This window comes from Suncus etruscus, chromosome X (genome assembly GCF_024139225.1).
Source record: "Suncus etruscus isolate mSunEtr1 chromosome X, mSunEtr1.pri.cur, whole genome shotgun sequence".
NCBI classification, from domain to species: domain Eukaryota; kingdom Metazoa; phylum Chordata; class Mammalia; order Eulipotyphla; family Soricidae; genus Suncus; species Suncus etruscus.
Genome location: NC_064868.1, coordinates 94,491,655 through 94,511,973, shown reverse-complemented (window position 1 = coordinate 94,511,973; position 20,319 = coordinate 94,491,655). Strand labels below are relative to the sequence as shown.

The 20,319-nt window shown below is 52.5% G+C and overlaps 1 protein-coding gene and 1 pseudogene across 1 annotated transcript in view; one reads left to right on the top strand and one right to left on the bottom strand.

Annotated features, from left to right (window-relative positions):
- MECP2 (methyl-CpG binding protein 2) overlaps nt 1-19,796 on the top strand; it is a 49,799-nt gene extending 30,003 nt beyond the window's left edge. The window contains exons 2-3 of the mRNA XM_049767051.1: nt 18,066-18,392; nt 18,612-19,796. Coding sequence (XP_049623008.1) covers nt 18,066-18,392; nt 18,612-19,674 — 1,390 coding nt within the window. The 3' untranslated portion in view covers nt 19,675-19,796. The remainder of the gene's footprint in view (nt 1-18,065; nt 18,393-18,611) is intronic.
- On the bottom strand, nt 14,504-14,600 carry LOC126000375 (uncharacterized; annotated as a pseudogene).
- Nucleotides 19,797-20,319: the final 523 nt, after the last annotated feature.

The window sequence follows — 20,319 nt, the reverse complement described above, 5'->3', positions numbered from 1 at the left end:
CCCGGTGTCCCATATGGTCCACCCAAGCCAGGGGCAATTTCTGAGCATGTAGCCAGGAGTAACCCCTGAGCATCTAACGGGTGTGGCCCGAAAAACCAAAAAAAAAAAAAAAGACTAATATGTCTTTCCAATGTCAACTCCCATATCATGCTGTAGAATAACTCTAATTCCACTTGGAACCACCAAAGATTGCACTGAGAGCTTCACACATGTAAAGCAGGTACTTAGCTGCTGGTGCCTGTCCCCAACTTTAGGTCTTTTTGGTACTTTTGAAGCTACACCTGGCATTGTACAGGGATCACTCTTGTCAGGGCTTAGGGAACCCTATGGGATGTTCGGGATCAAACCCAGGTCTCCCCACGTTCAAGGCAAGCACAGCAGTAAGGACGGATCCCAATTCGAATACTGGCATCCCATATGGTCCCCTAAGCCTGCCAGGAGCGACTTCTGAGCACAGAGCCAGGAGTAACCCCTGAGCACTGCTGGGTGTGACCCAAAGACAAAAAAAATTATGGGACCAAAGCGATAGTACTGTGGGTTGGGCATTTGCCTTGCACCATCCATAAGGTACCCATAAGGAGCCCACCCATAAGGTACCCCCAAGCCTGCCAAGAGTAACAAAGAGCCAGAAACCAAAAGAAGAAGAAGAAATTATAGGGGCAGAAAGGACAAGACTGACAGTACTTGCCTTGTATGCTTTTACCCCAGTTTGATCTCCAGCTCCACTTATGGGACCCTGTGCACTACTAAGGGTCCCTTTCCAGTAGTGCTCCAGTGGGGGCCTGGTTTAGGATCCCTCATGGAGCTATGCTACCTGCAGTGTCATGGACTAGACTCAGCATATGCTCTACCACTTGAGCTATCTCCTGTCATCCAGGCTGCTTTATGGGGAGGAGTTGGCCACACCCAACAGTGCTCAAGGCCTAATCCTAGCTCTGTGCTCAGGAATCATACCTGGTGAATTTGGGGGACCATCTGTGGTAGCAGGGATTGAATCTGGGTTGGCCACAAACATAGCAAGGAACTTCATCTGACTATGTAAATTTCTCCGCCACCCTCCTGCAACCTCAGACCTTCCAGGCCATAGGGACTGTGGGAGCCGGGCCTACCTGAGAAAGGCCTCACTATCCCCACACCAACTCTAGGACTCTTTTTTTTTTTTTTTGGTTTTTGGGCCACACCCAGCAGTGCTCAGGGGTTACTCCTGGCTGTCTGCTCAGAAATAGCTCCTGGCAGGCACGGGGGACCATATGGGACACCGGGATTCGAACCAACCACCTTTGGTCCTGGATCGGCTGCTTGCAAGGCAAACACTGCTGTGCTATCTCTCCGGGAAGGGCTCTTTAAATTAAAACAACAATGGGCTGTCATTCTAGTACTCAGACAGTGGTTTTTAAGACATGGACAGGCTGATTCTAAAATGTGTGCAAGTACAGTCACTAAGACTGTCTTTCACTATTGTGAGAATAAACAGTTCACTGGAGTCAATGAGCAAGCCCAGAAACCCAAATTTGTGTTTGGTTTTGTGTGTACATTGCTTTTGATTGAACCCAGGCCTTCCTAGGTACATACTTTGGACTGTACCACTGACCTACATCCTTGATCTGGTTAATGGATTTATAACATTGTGTCAGAGCACTTGAGTAGGAGAAAAAAAGGGATTTTGCGACATGTTGTCTGGGTTAATAGCAAATGCTGCTCATCTCAGAAAGAAATTACCCTTATCTGGACCCATAAGGAGTTTCTAAGCCACTGTGGGATGGTGCCACCAAAGTGTACAGAAACCCAGTTTGTTAGCAGGGCCCTGGGCCCCCTGCAAGCTAGAAAATTCTCCCCGTCTCCTCTTAGCTCCCAGTGTTCTGCACTGCAGGTGTGGAAAGCCAGGACTGCCTTCATCATGTGTTCTCCGGGCCTTGTGATAGGGCCCGAGATGAACTGGACCAGGACTCACCTTTACTTTTCCCTGTGTAGGACCTCATCTTGGGTGCTAGGGTCAGGACTTAAAGATCCCTATTTTAAGGAAGATCTGATTTAACCCATCACATTATCTCACACCACACATGAAAATTTAAGATGAGTTATTGATAGAAACATCGTTTGGTTAGGTTTGGTTTGATTTTGGGGCCACAGCCTGTGGTTCTCAGTGGTTACTTCTGGCTCTGTGCTCAGAAATCGCTCCTGGCAGGACCTGGGTACCAAATGGGCCGCTGGGGCTCAAACCTGGGTCCATCCTAGATCGGCAACATGCAAGGCAAATGCCCTACCACTATCACTCTGCCCCCTATTGATAGAAACATTGTAAAAGCTAAAAATATGAATCAGCTTCTAGAAAAAAATACAGGAGATCTTCACAACCTAAAGATACCTGGTAGAAAGCAATAACTATTAAAGGAAAAATGAATAAATAGGACTTCATTAAATTTTAAAACCTTTGTTCTTCAAAAAACACCACTAAGGGAGCCAGCGAATGAACTCAATGGCCTCAGTGCTGTGTATGCAGGAGACCAGGTCCCAGCAGAGCCCTTAGTTTCTCAGGCCCCAAACCTTAATAAATAAATAAATAAATAAATAAATAAATAAACCCAAAGATACCTTTAAGAAAATGGCGGGACAAGCTAGTGAGAAAAAGAGTTTAAGACAAGTCTGAGAAAAATTGTCATATACCTGAAGAGTTCTTATATCCAGACTGTATAAAATTTCTATAATCCAGTAACCAAGGGTAAAATGTTTTTAATAGGTACTTTATGAAGAAAAGCATCTGAATGATGACCCATGAGACCATGCTCCTTGTTCTTTGTCAGGGAACTGCAAATCAAGCTACAATGAACCCCCAACCCCCACTAGAATGGCCCACACTAAAAACAGAGGCCACCAAATGTGATTAGTGGTGGGCAGGAGCTTTCTAGGGCCTCACTGATGGCTCTAGCTTGATCTGTTTGACCTACACTGATGCACACATTTGACAAAACTCATCCAAGACTACAAGATTGTGTTTCACTGGATGGAAACTTCACTTTTCAAAAGAAGGGGGCAGGGAGCACTGGGACAGCTCAGGAGGGTACTTACCTTGCTGCAGCCATTCCGAAGTTGATCCACAGCATATATATGCTGCCAGGAACAATCCCTTAGCACAAATCCAGGAGTAGGCCCTGAGCACCACTGGGTGTGACTCCAAACTCCAAACTAAAAATTAAATGAGAGCTAGTTTTTAACTCTAGTTACATTGCTACAGTGTTGGGGTAGGTATGAGGTGTTCTGGGGCCAGAGCGATAGCACAGCGGTAGGGTGTTTGCCTTGCACATAGCCGACCCCGATGGACCTTGGTCCAATTCCTAGCAACCCATATGGTCCCCCTGCCAGGGGCAATTTCTGAGTGCAAAGCCAGGAGTAACCCCAAGCGCTTCCAGGTGTGACCCCTAAAAATAAACAAAAAGAGGTATCAGAAATAAGATGACTGCTGGATGATGGCAGCAACAGTAGAATCCGGAAGTTGAATCTGGGGTGTTCTTTCTGAAGTTTAAGGCTTTAATAATAAAGTATAAGCAATTCTGTGTGGTCAGATTTGCTCTACAGTTCGATTTTGTTTGTTTTCGGTTTTGTGACCTACTCCCCATTTTTGTTGGGGGAGTGTTTTGGCCACATCCATGTGCTTAGGACTGACTCTGCTTAGGAATCAGTCATGATGGCGCTCTAGAGACCATATGTGGTTCCAGGGATCGAACATGAGTTGACTGTGTACAAGGCCAGCACCCCACTCTACTATCCCTCTGCATTCCCATCTAGTTTGGGAATATAGTGTTAAATGATTCCAAAGTTAACCCTCATGTAATAATACTCCACTCAGCTTGTGTTTAGCTGTGATTGTAGAATAATAAAGAGATCTGACTGTAACAGTGATTCTTCTTTTCAATGCACATGTATGCATCCTTGATGCCTATGTAAATAATGCGGGTTTCTTTTTTTTGTTTGTTTGGTTTTGGTTTTTGGGCCACACCCGGCGATACTCAGGGGTTACTCCTGGCTGTCTGCTCAGAAATAGCTCCTGGCAGGCACAGGGGACCATATGGGACACCAGGATTCGAACCAACCACCTTTGGTCCTGGGTCGGCTGCTTGCAAGGCAATCGCCGCTGTGCTATCTCTCCGGGCCCCAATGCGGGTTTCTTATTCACACTTGCTCTTTCACTGTTTGCAGAAATGGAATTTGATATGTATTGAATCTAGTAAAAGAGACCTAAATCAGGGCCAGGGCTCTAAAGTTAAGAGCAAAAGAACCGGGCCCGGAGAGATAGCACAGCGGCGTTTGCCTTGCAAGCAGCCGATCCAGGACCAAAGGTGGTTGGTTCGAATCCCGGTGTCCCATATGGTCCCCGGTGCCTGCTAGGAGCTATTTCTGAGCAGACAGCCAGGAGTAACCCCTGAGCACTGCTGGGTGTGGCCCAAAAACCAAAAAAAAAAGAGCAAAAGAACCTCTCTGGCATGTGCGTGCATGCACACACATACCTGCACACACACACCCTCCTGCCCCTGTCCTGTTTCCACACACACACACATTCACCCTCCTGCCCCTGTACTGTGTACACACACACCCTCCTGTCCCTGTCTTGTGTGTGCACACATACCCTTCTATCCCTGTCCTGTGTCCCTGCCTATTTCTAAGTCTTTAATATCTTGTCTTTTTGACTGGATTTTTTTCTTTTTGGCCATATCCAGTGGCACTTGGGTTACTCCTAGCTTTGTGCTCAGAAATCGCTCCTGGCAGGCTGGGGGACCATATGGGATGCCAAGGATTGAACCCGGGTCAGTTGCATGCAAGGCAAATGCCCTACCAGCTGTATTATTGCTTTGGCCCTCTTTGGGTGTTTTTGTAAGCTTTCCTGGTTGTCGTAGCCAGAGTTTCTCTGAGAGTGATGACTGGCTTTTCTGGGGGGCATAATTGTTCTTTTCTGCATCTCTGTTCTCATCTCTCACTGCTGAGTGCTCCTCAGGATGAGGCCAGCGGGCCACCCCAGTGAGTTTGGAGAAAGGTTTCTGGCTGTGGACTAAGGGAGACTCTCCAGAAGACATGCCCACCCTCACGCCATGGATCAGCAGAAACCACAAAGGTTTGAGAGGCTCTGGCCATAGGAGTCTTTGAGGTCTTGTCATGGGAGGAAACAGCCCTTGCCATTTGTGTGTCACTGCGCCAGTGCTCTCACTGGCAGCTTGGATTGGAATCCAATGGTGAGTGCACATATGTGAGTCTGTTGATCTCTAAGAGTGTGGATGTTTTGGTAGGTTCGGTCTTATCTCTAGCAGAGAATTTTCCACTCAGGGCCAGAGTGCTCCACAGCACCCTCTATGGCCACGATGGAACCAATGGCACATGTGCCAGCAGTGGCACATGAAGGCCTTGCAGCTGGCATGCGGGAAGGTCCACAATTAAGATATGCGCTGCATGCCACATAGTTTTTAGATACTTAAATCTTGTTATTAAGGTTTAATTGACTTGCTGGCACTTTTGAGGAAATTCTTTGGTTTTGTGCAGCAGTTTGGGCACTCGGGCTCAAAAAGGTTAGTCATCACTGCTCTATGGTCCCCTGAGCACTGCCAGGAGTGCTTTCTGAAAGGCTTGGGCACCGCTTCTTTGAACACTTTGGCTGTGGCGAGGCCCAGAGAGATAGATGGAGGTGGGTGGCAAGGAGGGCAGGGATGGAGCTGGGGACCCTCACCCCACCCTTTTCCACTGGGGGCTTCTTCTGGCCTGGCTGTCAGGGGCTTCTTTATGTCTGTCCTCTGGGAAGCCTGCCAGAGTCTTATCTGTAAAGACCCTTCATTCCATTACCTCAGGGCTCATTCAGTGCTGCTGTAGCCTGAGGCTCCTGCTGCCAACTCCTGGACCTGGACTGGGCACATGAGTGCCCTGATCACTCATCACATTCTGCCTGGCCTGTGCCTTTCTCAGCCTCTATTCTCAGTACCCAGTCTCGCCCCCCCCCAAGCCTCGTCATCTACCCCACTGCCACCACCAGTTCCTGTTCATCACAGGCAGCTTGTCTCGGCCCATGTGCAGTGTCTCTCCCCTGCTAGTGTCCACGCTCTCCTCATCTCCTCCCGTTCTCCAGGACCTATAATCGTGTGTTCCTGAGTGGGCAGAGGGCAGGATTGATGGACAGGACTGTCAATGCAGCCTTGTACTGCCACTTTGTTATGGGTCAGAGACACTGGTTGGAGTGCCACCCCTCTCACTGCAGGCTCTTTCACAGAGCTGTTTTCCTGGTGAGACCAGGGCCTAGTCTCTGGGTAGAAAGGTACGGAGGGTTTGCCTCACTGCAGATGAGGTTGCTGACATCCCTCTAATGCAGTTGAAATAACACCCATATGGCCCCCTCCTTGAAACGTGTAAGGGGGTCACTTTTTACAAGCCCCCTTTGAAGGCAGCTTTGCAGAAGGAGAAAATGGATTGCCAAGGCCATCTGTGTCTCCGCAGCCTGTAGCTTCATGTTTGTGTCCCAACATCTGTATTTTGCCAACAGAGGTACTGTGCACAGGCTGGGGATAGCGCTGTGCTGTTCCACCTGCCTGCATGGACTTGGTAAGCCAGTGTGTTGCTCATAGTGCCGGGGTGCATGTCAGCCCAGAACTCTTGCACTTCTGCAGCTTCCCATGCCTGGCAGTCACTCGGCCTACAGGGAACTGTTTGCTTGCTGCCCTTTTCTACACTGTGGCCCCTTCTCCTGTTTCATTCCTGGCACCCCTGATCTGCCAGCTGCCCCCCCTAGTCTTGTGACATCCTCTCTATGTACAAGACTTACACTTGTGCCCCTCAGGCAGGCCCCTGGCCCCTGGCTAGGAACCACTGGTCAGGCTCAATGTGTTCTTATTAATGGAACCTTCACGTCTGAGCAACTCCTCGGATGTTCTGGTGTTGTTCTGGTCGGATTCTGTACCCCCTCTCCAGGGAAGAGGAAAGTGCTGTGTTGTTGGAGGGGCTGCTGTGGTGTGGTGCTAATTGTTTTCTTTTATATTTTCTATTTTTGTGGTAAGGCGGGGTGGCTTTGAGTGGTGAATGCCAAGAGCTTATCACATAGAAGGCATATGTGGTATCCTGAGTACATTCTGAATTATCTGGGTTTATTTTTATCTCCAGAATTCACTTATAAACAATTCCGAGACTGTCTTTGGGCAACAAAAATAGGCACTTGGAATTCATTTTGCCATTTTCGATACCTTGAGTTCTGATGCTTGTGAAAAAGCCATGGACTTGGTTAATGTCACATGCCATAGTGTTTTATTTCCCATGTTTTGGTTTCTAAGTTTTCCTACCTCTTTTTTGCTTAGGGGTCCCACTCAGCAGTGATCAGAACCAACTAATTCCTGTCTCTGTGCTCAGGGATCACTCGTGGTGGTGCTCAGAGTACCCTCTGTAGTGCCAAAGCTTGAGCCTGAGTCGGCCTCGAGCCCGCACCTTCCCTGCTGCCCTGTCTCTCTGGTCTCTATGGATTCCTGTTCCAGTGTCACAGCACAGGTGCCAGAAGTGAGCAGGGTCGAGGCCCCCTGGTGTGGTGTCACCAGCCTCTGGGGCCTGTGGCACAGGGCAGCAGCTGCAGCTCGAGCCTTTCTGGGCAGGTGGGAAGGTGGGAGGGCACGGGGGCCGGGCCAGCAGCACGTCACTGGTTTCCATTTCCCTCCGTCTCTGCGTGGGGACACAGCACTCCAGCCGTTTGCTCAGGGCGCAGCAGGGCCAGGGCTGGAATCTCCCCTTGGTCTGCCCTTTGGGATGCAGGATCCGGAGATGTCTGGAGCCAGAGCAGAGTGAGCAGTCCCCTTGCCTCTTCCCCAGCCCCAGGTTTAGAGCCAGGAAACAGCTGTTGGTAGTAGAGGCAGCGTCTAAACTAGAGGCTAATGGGGAGCCTGGGTGCTGGGGGTGCAGTAGAGAGGGTCAGTGCTGAGGAGACCCACGCTCAGCTATTCCTGCCCTTCCCTCCAACACCCCAGATGACACCCATGGCTTGATGTTGCCAGAATGCACCCCGCAGGGGTGGGGGACCTCTTTCTCTGATCTTTTGGGCTGCATTGGGCAGTGCTTTGCTGGAGCTGTGCCCGGCAGGCTGGGAAGTTGGGGCTACTCCTTGATCAGACATGTCTCCCTGGCTGGCCCAAGGGACTTAGGGATCCCTCGGGGCTAAGTCAGATTTCTTCTCCCCCACACAGCCACCAGACCTGGCATGTTGCTGATCCCCCGAGGAGCGCAGGACACAGGGATTGTGTGGTACATGGCAGGGGCTGAGCATTTTCTCCCTGCAGTGCAAACTACCAGATCACAAAGTAGTCTCTTTCTCTTTCTCTTTCACTCCCCTCCCTCTCTTTCTCTCTCCCCCTCACCCATTGTCTCTCTTCTCTCTCTCCTCTCTCTCCACTTTCTTTCCTCTCTCTCTCAGTGCCCCGGGCATCACCCAGCCTTGCCTGCGTGGGTCACAGTAAGGAACAGAAGAGGGACAAGAAGTTCCTCAGGGATGCAGGTGGCTGCCCGTGGTGATCAAAGAGGGCCAAGGTGCACTCAGACATCCAGGCACTTTTGCTGGCCTGTGCTACGTGGATGGTCAGACATGACTCGGGCCCAGAGCTGTGCCTCCTCTGTAAGGACGAGGGTGGTGGTGGTGGTTGGCAACCCAAACCAGAAACCAAACCAAGAAAGAAAGGGCCCTGAGGTCCCTTACACCCCTCAGGGAGCAGCTGCTATTGGGCACGTGCCTCCGAGGGGCTCCGTGCGTGGACACATACTTGAGAACCTATTTTTATTTCCCGGCACCTGCTTGGTGGGGGTCACCCTGGCTTCTGTAGCTGTGGATTAGTGGCCTGCTACTTCTTCCCTTTCCAGCCTCCACTGTGGTTGTTGGTGTCTTCATTCTCCACAGCCCTTTCTTCCCTAGTAGAGTTTGGTCATTTTCTTTTTTTTTTTTTTTTTTTTTTTTTTGTGGTTTTTGGGTCACACCCGGCAGTGCTCAGGGGTTATTCCTGGCTCCAGGCTCAGAAATTGCTCCTGGCAGGCACGGGAGGACCATATATGGGACGCCGGGATTCGAACCGATGACCTCCTGCATGAGAGGCAAACGCCTTACCTCCATGCTATCTCTCCGGCCCCGAGTTTGGTCATTTTCATTCATCATTCAAGGGCGAGTTTCTGAGCCTGCTTGCACTGGTCTCTGTTGATCCTTTGAATTTATTGGGGGTACAGCCTCTGTCTTTCCTTTTATCGCATCTTACCTGGTGGCCTCAGCTTGTCTCCTGGCCTCCTTTGCAAACATCAGCATTTCTTTCTTTTTTTTTTTTTTTTTTTTTTTTGGTTTTTGGATCACACCTGGTGACACTCAGGGGTTACTCCTGGCTATGCGCTCAGAAGTCGCTCCTGGCGTGGGGGACCATATGGGACAACGGGGGATTGAACCTCGGTCCATCCAAGGCTAGCACAGGCAAGGCAGTCACCTTACTTCTAGCACCACCGCCCGGCCCTTACAAACATCAGCATTTCAAGCTGCCCTGAGAACAATTTCCGCTGCTCCTAGCAACTTTGATGTGTAGAACCGCCACTTTGGCTCAGCCCAAAGGTATTTTCCCTCTCCTTTCTGACTTTGTCTTTACTCCTTGGATTATTCACCAACAGTTCATGTTACACTCCCAGACCCTTGGCTTGGTGCACTTAGCCTGTAAAGCACATTGAGCAAGACACACTGCTCCATTGCTGGGAGAGCTTGGGTCCTGTTCTTGGCCATGGGGCCATTGGGGGACTTTGTTGGTTCTGCTTCAGGATGGACTTTCAGGCCTTGTTTTCCCTTTCAGAAGGATTTTCTCCTGGCAAGTCAGACCTCATGGCATGACGAAGTGACCAAGTCTGGAGTGGCTTTGACTCTGGGTTCTATGTGTTCTGCCTCTTTTTGGGCCAGCCCTGTCAGCAGCACCTTGTACATTCCTTGTTGGGGGCTCAGTGGCCTCTTGGCAATAGCACATGGCTGCATTTTGAAAGCTCTATTTGTTCTTTTATCCCTTTGATTTCCCACGCTTTCTTTCTGTTTTCACTCTCTCCTTTTGTGCCTGTTCTTGGCTGCAGCTTAATCTGTATTTTACTGTTGATTTGTGATTATGGTACCATGGAGCATAGGACATAGCATCTTCATTTTCTTTCTTTTTTTTTTTCCTTTCGTTTTTTTTGGGCCACACCCAGTGACGCGTACAGGTTACTCCTGGCTATGCGCTCAGAATTCACTCCTGGCTTGGGGGACCTATGGGATGCCAGAGGTCAAACTGAGGTCCGTCCTGGATCAGCCACATGCAAGGCAAACGCCCTACCACTGTGCTTTCACTCCGGCCCTCATTTTCTTTTTTCATTTTGGTTTTTTGGGGCCACACTCATCTATGCTTAATGCTTACTTCTTGCTCCGGGGACCATAGGATATGCTGGGATGGAATCATGTTGGCTGCCTGCAAGGCAGTGCCCTCTCTGCTGTGTTGTCGCTCCAACACCATCTCCTTTCTGAGGTCTCAGAGTAATGACATTGCCTCTGTCCCAACTGCTTTGTGGATGGAGTTGGTGTCTGAGAGACACAAGCACCATGCCCTGCCTTGTTCCCTTCTGGAACTTAAGACATGCTGCCAGTAGGACCTGGGGTGCTTTATTCAATCCTGAGGCCTTGGCAGACAGCAGGCGCCTTGCCTTTCCGTCCCAATTGTTGAGTTCTGCTTCTGAGCACCAGGGCCGACTCTGGACTTCTCTCCAGAGCGGGCCCCAGGACTGTGGCTTCCGTCGCTTCTGGCATGGCACTCAGGGCCCTGCATGTACTGGGCTCCTCTGTACTCTGAGTGTGGCAGTAAGGGACACCACTTTATTGTGCCAAATACAGTTTGATGGCTAATACCCAGAGTCTGCTCTCACAGCCTCATGCTCTCGGGGGAGCAGTTTATCCGAGGGCCCAGGTGCATATCTTCAGGCCAGCAACAGTAAAGATAAGCAGGATCTGGGGTGGACCCGGTTTTCATGCAAAGCACCCCAGATTCTTTCTAGAGTCCACCAGGAGTGCAAATCCCAGAGTAAACCTTGACATCTTCCCCAAAGAACCAAGAAGGAGGACCATGCAGTTGGCTTCAGGCTAGAAAAAAAAGATTTGAGAGCTAGAGAGATAGGATAGCAGGAGGGTGTTAGGTTCGATCCCTGGCATCTGCATGAGTAACCCAAGCACCACCAAGTGTGGCCTCAAATCCAAAAAGAGGGAAAGGTATAGGCCTTTATGTGCATGTGCCCTTCTGGTAGATGGGAAAGGCCCTGTCCTGCCATCGCCCACAGCATTCTCTACCAGCTGCTTTCCCCCCTCCCCAGAGTCTAGGTGGTGTCCTCTGTGGCTTTCATGGCCTTATCTCCCACCACACCCTACATACCTACACCCACCTCTCTTGCAGGGTCAACCCACCCTCCTCCAACATCTGCCCTCCCCTCCAACCTGGTGCAAGCCATTCCTGAGCCCCCCTCAACACTGCTCTAACCTGCCACAGCTCTGCCTCTCCTCCCTTCCTCGTCCCTCCCTCTCATCTTTCCCTTCTCTCCATCTCTCCCTCCTTTCTCTCCCTCCCTCACTCTCCCATCCTTCCCTCCCTCTTCCTCTTCACTCCTAGGTCTTCAGCCTCTGTCTCTGCCTTCTCCTGGCCCTGCTCTCCATGGCTCTGACTCCTTGAGTTTCCTCCTCTGGTTCTGTTTGTAAGATTCACCTAGAGTTTCCTGACCAAAGTCCTTTTGGGGCCTCCCAACTCTGGCTGTGTGCTCTGCTGACTGCCAGAACTGCCTTCCCGCCTGTGCCTGACCTGTGCCTGGCCTGTGCCTGGCCCCTCCCTTCTCCACTGGTGCCAGGCAGTCAGGAAAGCTGTGGAAGGTAGGGGAGTGAGCAGCTGGCCTCGAAATTTAAAAAGACATCCTGGCCTCACCACTCAGCCTCCACTTGTTGCTATTGGGACACACATCACCTCCAGTTCCCAGCCAGACCATTTACAGGGTCTCCGTGGTGGGGGGGCACACATTACTCTGTCTCCTGTGGGGGCCTTCCTGGGGCCCACTTGTCACAAAGCACTAGATTGGGTGTCCTGCTTGCCAGCAGCCCCCAATCCTTTGCCCCATCTCCCTGACCGGAGATTCAGGACACTCGGGTCCGAGGATCTGCAAGGTGCAAGCCCTAATTGCTTGTGCCTCTAGAACTGGGCGCATCACCCTCACAAGTATCCTGCACCTCCACTGTGAGCCTGCCCAGGTGCATGTGTTTCAAGTTAGGGGATCTGAGTCAGGCTAGCAGGCAGGCCAGCTCAGTGAAGGGGGCATCCTGGTCTGCTCTGACTATCCGCAGTGCCGCCCAAGCCCCCTTTCTTAAGCAGGGCTCTCAGGCCTGCCTCATTCCCGACTGTACTCACTTCCCTTAGGCCCACGAACCATTTCTCAAGTGACTGGGACCTTGTTGGGATCAGGGCTCATCCTATGCCCCTCACTTGGGTGTGCTTCCCCACTGCCCCCAACTTGGAACTTGGTGTCTGTTCTGGTACCTTCCCTGCCGCCAATTCTAGGAACACTGTATGCTATCACAGCTGCACCCCATGTTCATTCCAGGTCAGCCTCCTTTATCTTTGCGGGCATCTTCTGTTCCCCTTGGGGGCATCCTGCCACGATGATGCCTCTGTCCCTCTTTCCCCACTTGTGCAGGGTTACAGCATGTGTGACTGTTTCTCCATGGCCACGTGTTCATAGGGTTGTGGGTCCCAGGCAATGTGACCTTCCATCAGCTGGGCCTTATCTGCAGATCAGGTGCCATCTGTTCTTCCTCATGGTACATGTGCTCTTCTTGCGGGTGATCCCTAACCTTTCCTGGCCACCTCCCTCCCTGCCTGTTCTCGTTTTTTGCCCATAATAGGTTTGTAGTTTGCTGTCCTTGGAGAGAGCCTGGACAACTGCACACAGCCTGATGAGATTTGGCCAGGGGTGTCCCACCTCGATTTTCCTGGGGACACTGAGTGGTTCCATTCTGAAAGATGGAGGCAGTACCCAACATCATTTGAATCCTCCTTTTTCAAGGCTCTTGTGACAACTGCCTCCCCAACCCTATGTGTGTTGCCTGTGGGTGCTCCCCAGCCTGGCTTCAGGGGCAGGACGAGGGCAGGTGATGAGTTTAACTTCGCCAGGCTGCCTGTGGTTGGGGTCTGTCATTTGAGGAATTCTTTCCTACCCTACCTTTGTTGGTCTCCTGTGGGGAGCTGGAACCCTTGAAGCACATTCCTAAGCAGAGCTGATAATGCAGGAGTCTTGGCCCTGCCTGCCCCCCCACATTTCTCACTCATCTCTTCCGCTTCAGCCAGCTCCAGACTTGAGGATGCCAGAGCAACTCTGGCCCTGTCACCCCATGGCTGTTGGTGGGCAGCGTGCTGCTGGCTCTTCCTCCTTCTCTGGCCCGCTTTGCCAGCAAACAGCTCCTTTATTCACCAGTGTGGGCTGCCCAGGGCAAGGCACACATGTCCCCAGGCCTGGTGTGCCCAGCATTTCAGTGGGCTGCGCTGGACACAGAAGGGATGAGCCCTGGAACAGTGCCCATCCTTGGGTCCTGGCTCTGCTTTCCCCACTATCCCCTCCACCACGCTCCTTGAGCTCCTCAAGCCTGTCGGCAAGGACAGTGCCTGATCAGGAAGGAGGACTCAGATGCCATTACCTCTAGACCTGCCTGTTCTTGCTCACCCCATTCTGAAAACTCACCCTGGTGCCCCGATTTACCCAAGGCACCAGCCTGGTCTCTGGTGCCCTGGTTCTCATGTGAAGCCAGGAAAACAGCCCTGGAGGTGTAACCTTCATGATACAGATAGACAGAAGATGGTGAGCGAGTACACGCCAGTACCCACCTGCCTCCCACTGTGGGAGTTTCTGCTTCCATCTCATGATGTCTCAACATTTTCTCTGTTTTGGCATTTGAGCCACACCAGGCAGTATTCAGGGCTGACTCCTGGCTCTGTACTCAGGGGTTCTGGGAACCATATGGGGTGTCACGAATTGAAACTGACTTGGTCGTGTGCAAGACACTTAGTGCTTGGCCCCAGGCACCAAAGGCAACACCATGATCAGTTGTACTAAGGGATCCCACCTCTGTGGCACTGACACCTATGGGCACAGATGCAAGGACAGAAGATATGGCCATGACCAGGCCTGCCAGTGTCTCCGCAGTTAATCAGTAGAGCAGAGCAGGGTGTCTCTTAGGGTACACTGGTATTCAGCCTTAAAAAGACAGGCTCCAGCAGAGTGAGGAGCAGCTGTGCAATTGGCATGCACTTATTTGGGGGATGGAAAATTCTAGAAGTAGAGTGATGGTGGATGGAGACATTGGGAAAGTAGTAAGTGCTGTGAAAGGTACTTTTTCGGTGCTGTGAAAGGTACTTTTTCGATGTCCATTTACCATAATAAAAGTCAGAAAGATCAAGTGCCCTCAGTTTATATCCAACAGTCTGCAGTGGGTTAAAGTCTGGGACTTCACTTCACGAATTTGCGTGTCATCCTTGCGCAGGGGCCATGCTAATCTTCTTCCAATTTTATTATGTGCTGCTGAAGCCAGCACGGGACTTCACTTCTTTTTTTTTTTTTTTTTGGTTTTTGGTTTTTTGGCCACACCCATTTGACACTCGGGTTACTCCTGGCTGTGCGCTCAGAAATTGCCCCTGGCTTGGGGGGACCATATGGGATGCCGGGGGATCAAACCGTGATCCGTCCTATGCTAGCGCTTGCAAGGCAGACACCTTACCTCTAGCGCCACATTCCCGGCTCTGGGACTTCACTTCTTAAGCAACATTTCTGTCATCTAGATCCTCAGAGATGGCATTCAGATCCCTTTGGTCCATTCTGGCACGTGCCAGGGCCACAGTGATAGTACAAGTGGGAAGTGCACTTGCCTTGCACATGGCCAACTCAGGTGTGATCCCCAGTACCCCATATGGTCCTCTGAGCCCACCAAGAGTGGTTACTGAGTGCAGAGTCAGTAGTAACCCCTAGGCTGTACCAGGTGTGACCACACACCACCCTCCTGCATGGTGGAGGGGAATTGGGGGGCTCAGCATTGAGGTGCGGTTCCTAGCCCTGAGTATGGGTTCACTCCTTCAAGTGTGAAGTACAGGATGGCCCAAGAACATGGCCTCCATACTAAAGGCTCTGCGGTCTGGCCCTGCAAGAATTTGTGGGCATGGCTTCACAAGCAGAGGAACAGGAGTAAAATGGGCAGGGCCGAGCTCAGGGCTCCCTTGGGGCTTCCTGTTGTGGTGTCTCTAGTGAGATTACATTCCCCACAGACATCCAGGTGGTGGCCCATGGCACAGTCCTTGGACAAGCCTCCCAGGAGCCTCCCTGGTTGGCCCACCCGGGCGTTTGTTTTCTAAGGGATACTTCCCAGCACTACTGGAGATCAAACTGGGGTCTCGTTAGAGCCTCCTGCATGCAAAGCAGATGCTCTTGCCCACTAGAGTATCTCCCTGGACCCCAGACCCCTTTTTCCTACACCTTTATGGGGGCTGTTTGGAACGTGGGTGCTGTTCCATTTTCCTGGTTGGTCCTCCTGAATCATGCAGTGACGCCATGACTCATAGTGCCTGAGAGGTGGTTAGCTAGGTTGAAGTGATCCCTAGAACCTGCATCCCAAATAAGCCTTAGAAGCACTGTGTATATGTGAGTGAGAGTGTGTGTGTGAGTGTATTTTTATGGGGGCATTGGTGCCTGCAGGCTGAAAGCAGAGAAGAGCTTCTGGCCGGTCACTGCCCTTTGCTAACCTGCTGGTGGTAAGCTCCATTTAATTTACTGCTTCCAAACAGGAGTTCTTGCATCTTCTCTAAACCAGGGGATTAAAACACACCAGGACCAGAGTGATAGCACAGCAGTAGGGCATTTGCCTTGCACGCGGCCAACCCAGGACGGACCTGGGGTTGATTCCCAGCATCCCATATGTTCCCCTGCGCCTGCCAGAAGCAATTTCTGAGTACAGAGTTGCAGGGTGTGGCCACAAAACAAACAAACCAAAAAAATATACCAAGTTCAGAACCAGACCACTGTAGCATTTGAGTTGAACCCCAATTGCTCTTTTGCTCCCCAGAGGCCACTGAGCTGCATTGCTGGTCCCAGTTGGTGCCAAAGCTAGTGTCCCCAGGCACAATGCTTGTAGCAAATATATGGAGCCCACTTCTGGAAGACCTAGAAGTGCCATTGAGGTGGGACTAGCCACAGGCTGACAGTCTGCCTGGGCACAGAGCTTGGAAAGGCACTGGGCTGCACTCAGGCCTATGGCGCATCCAGTTTCCCTGGAGCTCCCTCTGCGGGGGCTGTAGCTCAGCCTCTGCTGCAGTCAGTTCACCAGGCCACCCCACTTGTCCAGCCAGTTGCCCTGCCAGCTGCCTCTGCCATGGTCCCAGCTGTCTTTGAGCTACGTCCTGACAATGACACGGCACAGCGTTCACTCAAATGCAGATTTGCACCTCCCAGTTCGACCTAGCAACAGTGGCACTGAGTGTTTCTGTTACTCAAGAGCCTTTGCTGTGCTTTGCAGCTCCAGTGCAATAATGGGGCCAGCCTGGAAGGAATCCTGGGTTCTGTAAGCCACACATAAAATTGTGGAAGGGCCCAGCAGCTGACTTACAGCCTCTGTCATCCCAAAATCTCTGCTCTCTCACCATAAAAACACTCCAGTTTCAATAGCAGAAAGTGGAGCCCAGGGCAAGAACCCCTCGGCACTGACCATTTCCCCAGCCCCCAGCCCTGGTGCTACTGTGGTGACAGTGACATAATCTCCCTACCACTCGACAGGACCCTGTTGGCAGCCTTCCCAAGAGCACACCACGCAGCTGTGGCGATCCCACTTACTACCTAGGCCCCATTGCTCCCCTCCCACCAAGTCCGCAGCTCACTATGGCTTCATCCCAAGTGGCCCCAACCCTGTCTTTGGACCACTGCTGTGTGCAGAGTCTGCAATGAACCCTGCCACCTGTTGGTGGTGCCTAGGGAGGAGCTGGTTGCCCCTGGGTGCCCCTTGGGGGCCCATTGGGCTCTTTTCTCTCCTCCCTGCCTCCTATCCTCCCACATTTTTCCACCTTTCCCCTCCCCTTGTAGCTGCTATTGCAGTGCTACTCAGGCTGATCATTTGGCAAGGGGGGCCCCTGCACTCCCAGGGAAGAACTCCCCCCATCTCACTCATGTGTGTTCCTGAGTTTGCTGGTACAGGAAGGTTTAGGCTAGTACTGTACCTCATTCTCACCTAAATGAGGTTCATCTGACCCTCATTACTCCCCTCTGTAGCACCTTCCTGTCACCCTAGGAACCCTGGCCTCTTCGATGGCTTCCTTGGTGCCTGATGCTCCTAACTGGTACAGCTGGGTGGAGTTGACTGGTCTTTCCCACCCCCCTGCCAGCCTCTGCCATGCCTTTCTGGGGACAAAGTCAGTTGTGATTTGGGACCAAGGCACCAGCAGGCACTCTACTTCTGATCTCCCCAGTGGGGAGGAGTGTTCTGTTGACCTCCTTGACTCTGAACCCCTCATGAGCACACCTCTGTCAGAGAACCAAAGCTTCTGTCCCAGATGTGTCCTCTGTCCCTGTTGAGTAACCTAAGACTCAAAACTGTTCCCTTATGCCTCCATCGAAACCGGGGCTTGGTTGGTGCCTCCAGTTGGTCGTGTCTACCTTCTTGTCTATGTTTGGCATGTCTCCTGCGGACTCACCCACAGTGTGACCACTGCCTTCCTATGGAACAGCCTGAAAATATGCCCCCAGACAGATATGTAGCCTGCTCAGTCCTAGTCACATCTTCTCTGACAAGGTTGGGGAGTCAAAGGACTATTGGGGAAACCAAGGGAAGCACCTCTATCTGCCTGGCTCACGTCCTAACTGCACCCCCACCTCGTATCCTGTCTCCACCTCCCCATCTACCCATTGACATTCGCCCTTCTTTCTGCCTGAAGCCCTTGAGAAATCTGGGGCAGGGCCACCACCCCTTTTCTGCTGCTCTGTGTCCACTCTGGTACTTACATTGTCATTTAACACCCCAGGGAGGAAAAGTCCGAAGACCAGGATCTCCAGGGCCTCAAGGACAAGCCGCTGAAGTTGAAGAAGGTGAAGAAGGACAAGAAGGAGGACAGAGAGTGCAAGCATGAGACCCCACAGCCTCCAGCCCACCACTCTGCTGAGCCGCCCGAAGGCTCCGCAGCAGGGCCTGCTGTACCCGAGGCATCTGCATCCCCCAAGCAGCGGCGCTCCATCATTCGAGACCGGGGCCCCATGTATGATGACCCCACCCTGCCCGAGGGCTGGACCCGAAAGCTCAAGCAGAGAAAGTCGGGTCGTTCCGCTGGGAAGTATGATGTATATTTGATCAAGTAAGTAGGGGTACTGCTGACATGGAGGGCTGGGAACCCAGGGACTTTGCAGGTTCCCAGGGTGTAGTCCCTGATGAAGGGGGTTGGGTGGAGAGGTGGGTCCCCTGATAGGGCCTGGAGTCCAGAGCCCCCCACACACCAGACCTCTCTGCTCAGTCTCCTCCCCAGAGCCCCCAGGTTTCTTCTCACTGTGCTTTGTGTGTGCCTTTGTCCCCACAGCCCTCAGGGCAAAGCCTTCCGCTCCAAGGTGGAGTTGATCGCATACTTCGAAAAGGTAGGAGACACCTCCCTGGACCCTAACGACTTTGACTTCACGGTAACCGGAAGAGGAAGCCCCTCGCGGCGAGAGCAGAGACCACCGAAGAAGCCCAAGTCTCCTAAAACCCCCGGCACGGGCCGAGGTCGGGGCCGACCCAAAGGGAGTGGCAGTGCGAGGCCCAAGGCCTCAGCGTCTGAGGGTGTGCAGGTGAAAAGGGTCCTGGAGAAAAGCCCCGGGAAGCTGCTGGTCAAGATGCCTTTCCAAGCTGCGCCAGGGAGCAGGGCTGAAGCGGGGGGCGCTACCACATCGGCCCAGGTCATGGTGATCAAGCGGCCTGGCCGGAAGCGAAAGGCTGAGGCCGACCCACAGGCCATTCCCAAGAAACGGGGCCGCAAGCCGGGCAGTGTGGTGGCAGCAGCCGCTGCAGAGGCCAAGAAGAAGGCTGTGAAGGAACCATCCATCCGTTCCGTGCAGGAGACTGTGCTGCCCATCAAGAAGCGCAAGACCCGGGAGACAGTTAGCATCGAAGTGAAAGAGGTGGTGAAGCCGCTGCTGGTGTCCAGCCTGGGCGAGAAGAGCGGCAAGGGACTGAAGCCGTGCCGGAGCCCTGGGCGGAAAAGCAAGGAGGGTAGCCCCAAGGGCCGCACGGGTGCTGCCGCCTCACCCCCCAAGAAGGAACACCACCACCACCACCAGCACTCAGAGCCCCCCACAGCGCCTGCACCACTGCTCCCACCTCTACCCCCACCCCCACCCGAGCCGCAGAGCTCTGAGGACCCTGCCAGCCCCCCTGAGCCCCAGGACTTGAGCAGCAGCGTGTGCAAAGAAGAGATGCCTCGTGGAGGCTCGCTGGAGAGCGACGGCTGCCCCCAGGAGCCAGCTAAGACTCAGCCCGCGCTCGCCACGGCTGCCAAACACCGAGGGGACGGAGAGCGCAAAGACATTGTCTCATCGGCCATGCCGAGGCCAAACAGAGAAGAGCCTGTGGACAGCCGGACGCCCGTGACCGAGAGAGTGAGCTGACTTGGCCCAGGGCGGATTGCGCAGCCAACCACCGAGAGTAACGGCAGCTGTTGCCTCTTCTCCTTATGGGTAGGGCTCTGACAAAGCTTCCCAATTAACTGAAATAAAAAATATTTTTTTTTCTTTCAGTAAACTTAGAGTTTCGTGGCTTCAGCGTGGGATAGGTGGAGCATTGGGGATGTTTTTCTAACCGACAAGCACAGTCAGGTTGAAGACCTAACCAGGGCCAGACGTAGCTTTGCACTTTTCTAAACGAAGCTCCTTCAACAAGGCTTGCTGCGGATACTACTGACCAGACAAGCTGTTGCCCCGCACATCCCCACCCCACCCCTGTGCCCTTCATATTAGGGACCGATGGCAGTTGAGAGCACCCCTGACACAGCTCTGCTCACCCCGTCCCACTCCCCAACTCGCACCCCTCTTGATTGGGACAAGGAGGTGTGAGGTCACAGAGGTGGTGGAATTGTTTCCAGGAGACGCTCCAATCCCCAAACCACAAGGTGTTTCCCTGGCACTGGGAAGCTGCTCTGTCCCACTTAGGATAGGGGGTGGCTCACTTGGAGCTGCTGGAGGCCCTGAGCCAGGAGAGAGGAGGACTCAGGGCTGTCCTAGGGTGGCTCTAGAGAGGTGGCAGATGCCCCTGCA